This window comes from Prunus dulcis, chromosome 3 (genome assembly GCF_902201215.1).
Source record: "Prunus dulcis chromosome 3, ALMONDv2, whole genome shotgun sequence".
Lineage (NCBI taxonomy): Eukaryota > Viridiplantae > Streptophyta > Magnoliopsida > Rosales > Rosaceae > Prunus > Prunus dulcis.
In genome coordinates this window covers 23463744-23467253 of record NC_047652.1, presented here as the reverse complement: position 1 = coordinate 23467253, position 3510 = coordinate 23463744, and the positions used below count along the sequence as shown (strand labels likewise).

Sequence of the window (3510 nt, the reverse complement as noted above, 5' to 3'; positions counted from 1 at the left end):
CAAAGGCACGGACTCGAAGCCTGGCAAGCCCATCTAAGTCAAGCTTAATGGAATTATGAAATATCTGAATTCTGGAAAGTTTGTCAATAAAAACTTTGCAGCGAATCACAGCTCCAGTATTTACATCAGCAGCGTAAACAATGCATATAATAGGAAAAGAAGTATATTAAGCCGATTAAAATATCAAACAAACAAAGCAAGGGGAATTAAGCATTCGACAGATAGATGAATGAAAAACTTACGTGCGGAGCCGATCGAGATAGATACTGTTTTCCTGCTTTTCATGGTTCAATCTTAATTTGAGCTGATTTTGGTGAGGCAGAGGAGAGGGAGGTGAAGGGATGTCGGTGAGAGGGAGAAAGACGAGGGAGGAGGGAAGGGAGTTGTTGACTGTAACAGTGCAAGGAGTTGAAAGAATTAAAAAAATTCATTAAATGACGTGGCACATTCGTTATCGCTAGATAAATTTGGACGGTCGAGATGATAACAGATGCATAGTAAATGACAAAGGGTAGTTTCGTAACTCTAAGCAAACCCTAATTGATACTACATAAACGCACATATATCTGCCCCGAACATAACATTTCTCTCTTCAGTTTATGTTCATTTTGTTATTCTCTCTTCAGTTTATGTTCGTTATCTTCTGAATAATCGGAAGTATAGATTTTATGAGGGAAAGATGAAGTCTTTGAGGGAAAGATCTATATTTTCCGATGATCCATGTTCGTTTAGATCTGTCTTTCCCGATGATTCGTTTTCTTTGGGATCTATCTTTCCCGATGATTCATGTTCTTTTAGTTTATGTTCATGTTGTTATACTCTCTTTAGTTCATGTTCGTTATCTTTTGAATAATCGGAAATATAGAGTTTATGAGGGAAAGATGAAGTCTTTGAGAGAAAGATCTATCTTTTCGGATGAGTCATGTTCTTTGAGATCTATCTTTTCTAATTATTCGTGTTCTTTGAGATCTATCTTTCCCGATGATTCATGTTCTTTTTGTGTATTTCCATTTTCTTATACAGAGTTCATGTTCGTTATCTTTTGAATAATCGGAGATATAGAGTTTATGAGGGAAAGATCTATCTTTCCCGATGATTTATGTTAATTCTCAAGGTCGTCTGGGTTGAGGCTACGCTTCTTCCGACTAATCCAAGGGTATTTTGGTCGTTTTTGGGAAGATGAACTCTCCTCCCTTTACACCTGGCTCCTCAACCTTTTTGTTTTTATTTTTTGGTTGTGTATTTTTAAAAACAATATATATGTATATATAATCTAAATGTGACGTGACCGGATGGCCCAATAGCGTGAAAACGGGCTAACAATTGGCCCAGTAATTTGTAAATTCCCCTAAACCCTAAACCCTTGGCCCGTTCCTTAGATTATATAAAGAGAGTCTGAGATTATTGTAGAGTCTGAGATTATTGTAGAGTGAGAGTGAGAGATTGTAGAGAGAGAGAGAGAGAGAGAGAGAGAGGGAGAGACTTGCAATGAGTGAGGCTGAGATCCGTGAGGGAGAACTCCCCGCTGAGGCTGAGATCCCTGAGGAGGAACTCCCGGCTGAGGCTGAGATCCCTGAGGGAGAACTCCCGGCTGAGGCTGAGATCCCTGAGGGAGAACTCCCGGCTGAGACTGAGATCCCTGAGGGAGAACTGCCGGCTGAGACGCTTCGCACAACTCTGAGGTTTTTTCTTTTATTTTAATGAATAAGACGCTTCGCACAACTCTGAGGTTTTTTCTTTTATTTTAATGAATAATTGATTTTTACTTTAGTTTTCTACTTCTAATTGGCTTAAACTGTTAAACTGTAGGGAACAGGGACCTGATGAGGCTAAAGCTGAGAGGTCGTCTGGATCAGAGAATCGACCTTCAAGGTTCTTTTCTTTTTCTTCGTTTTTAGATTATATATATCAAGGTACCATGATAACACTAAAGAAATAGAAGAGTAGTTTCATTGAATTGTAAGAATAGGATTCTGTTATTATGTTTTGTAATAATGATCGTATTATAACCAGTGTTACTAAGTAACTCATTAGCCTAACTAACTCATAACAGACCTATAACAATCTTGCTTTTAGCCTAACTAACTCATAACAGACCTATAACAATCTTGCTTTGGATTATGTAGAGCAATTAGTCATTTTCTTTTTTTATTCTTGTATAGATGAATTTATATAGAGTTTTGTGATTATATGTGTATTTACAAAAGTTTCTCTGATCCCCTGGTTCTATTTAGGTTAGCTCCTTTGGATTTTGGACAAAAGAATAGGATTCTTTTATTATGTTTTGTAATAATGATCGTATTACAACCAGTTTTACTAAGTAACTCATTAGCCTAACTAACTCATAACAGACCTATAACAATCTTGCTTTGGATTATGTAGAGCAATTAGTCATTTTCTTTTTGTATTCTTGTATAGATGAATTTATATAGAGTTTTGTGATTATATGTGTATTTGCAAAAGTTTTTCTGATCCCCCTGGTTCTATTTAGGTTAGCTCCTTTGGATTTTGGACAAGAATTCTTCAAGACCTCACTTGAAGATATTCTTCACGAGCACTCTGTGAGCGCCAGGGGCAGGGTTTATGATGATATTAGTTTTAATGCTGCCAAGCTGAAACTGCAGTCCCTGATGTTTCCCAGGATGACTATTGGGAACTCTGGGATTATGCATTTTTTAATTCCGGGGCCTCTGATGGGTATGATAGCGTTCAAAGACTTTTTGGATGCGTGCATGGGTGTTTTTGCCCACTCTGGAATGAGTGCGGCTGAATTTGTTGTGCTGAATGGTCCTGGAATTGGTCGCATTGCATTTAAAAGGGGTAAATTTCATCTGCTTGAATGGTTATCATAAGTGTTGTCTGCATCTCCTCTAATACACTGTTTGTTGAAGAAAAAAGTCTGCATCTCCTCTAATACACTGTTTGTTGTGTTTGCAGGCTGAGTAAGAGTGAAGAGGTTGGATGTTATATATTATTTTGAGAAACAATGATGTAATTTTGAGAAACAATTATAGAACATCGTGTTGTTATTGTCGCTTCCGTTTACATAATATTGTTGAGTTGAGTGGAGGTTGATGTTATTTTCAGAAACAATTATGGACCTTGTTTTGTTACTTGTTGCTTCCGTTTACATATTGTTGAGTTAAGAGGTTGAATGTTGTTATTTTGAGAAATCATAGACTGGGCCTAGTGTAGTGGAACTTGGGCCTCATCTTTGGATTGGGCTTGGATTATGTATTCTTAATAATTCATATTTAGTAATCATAGACTGGGCCTCGGATGTTAAAATCTGCAAGTCTATAATTGACTTGGAAAATGTTTTGCCCGCCCGTATGCGTAATGTAATAATAGTGACAACAGAGAGATTACATGTATCTCTCACCAATCTAGTAGTTAATTAATCTGCAGTTAGTACCGCTAAACTCTGATCCCAAAGGAATAATAGTGAGTTAACTACAAGTCAAATTCATATGTTTTATCATTTTTAATTAATTTCTTTTCTATTAGATA

At 36.8% G+C, this 3510-nt stretch overlaps 1 protein-coding gene across 1 annotated transcript; it reads left to right on the top strand.

Moving 5' to 3' along the window:
* The first annotated feature begins 590 nt into the window (after positions 1-590).
* On the top strand, positions 591-3146 carry LOC117621154. The gene is made up of 4 exons (XM_034351482.1): positions 591-1682; positions 1810-1872; positions 2492-2820; positions 2938-3146. Exons 1-4 carry the CDS (start codon positions 1489-1491, stop codon positions 2940-2942), a joined length of 591 nt encoding a protein of 196 aa, XP_034207373.1. The 5' UTR covers positions 591-1488; the 3' UTR covers positions 2943-3146.
* Positions 3147-3510: the final 364 nt, after the last annotated feature.

Excerpts from the sequence above, each read along its gene's own strand:
- LOC117621154 (XM_034351482.1), top strand. The coding sequence starts at position 1,489 with ATGAGTGAGGCTGAGATCCGTGAGGGAGAACTCCCCGCTGAGGCTGAG. Across the intron at positions 1,683-1,809 it reads ACGCTTCGCACAACTCTGAG|GGAACAGGGACCTGATGAGG; the intron begins GTTTTTTCTTTT and ends GTTAAACTGTAG. Across the intron at positions 1,873-2,491 it reads TCAGAGAATCGACCTTCAAG|GTTAGCTCCTTTGGATTTTG; the intron begins GTTCTTTTCTTT and ends GGTTCTATTTAG.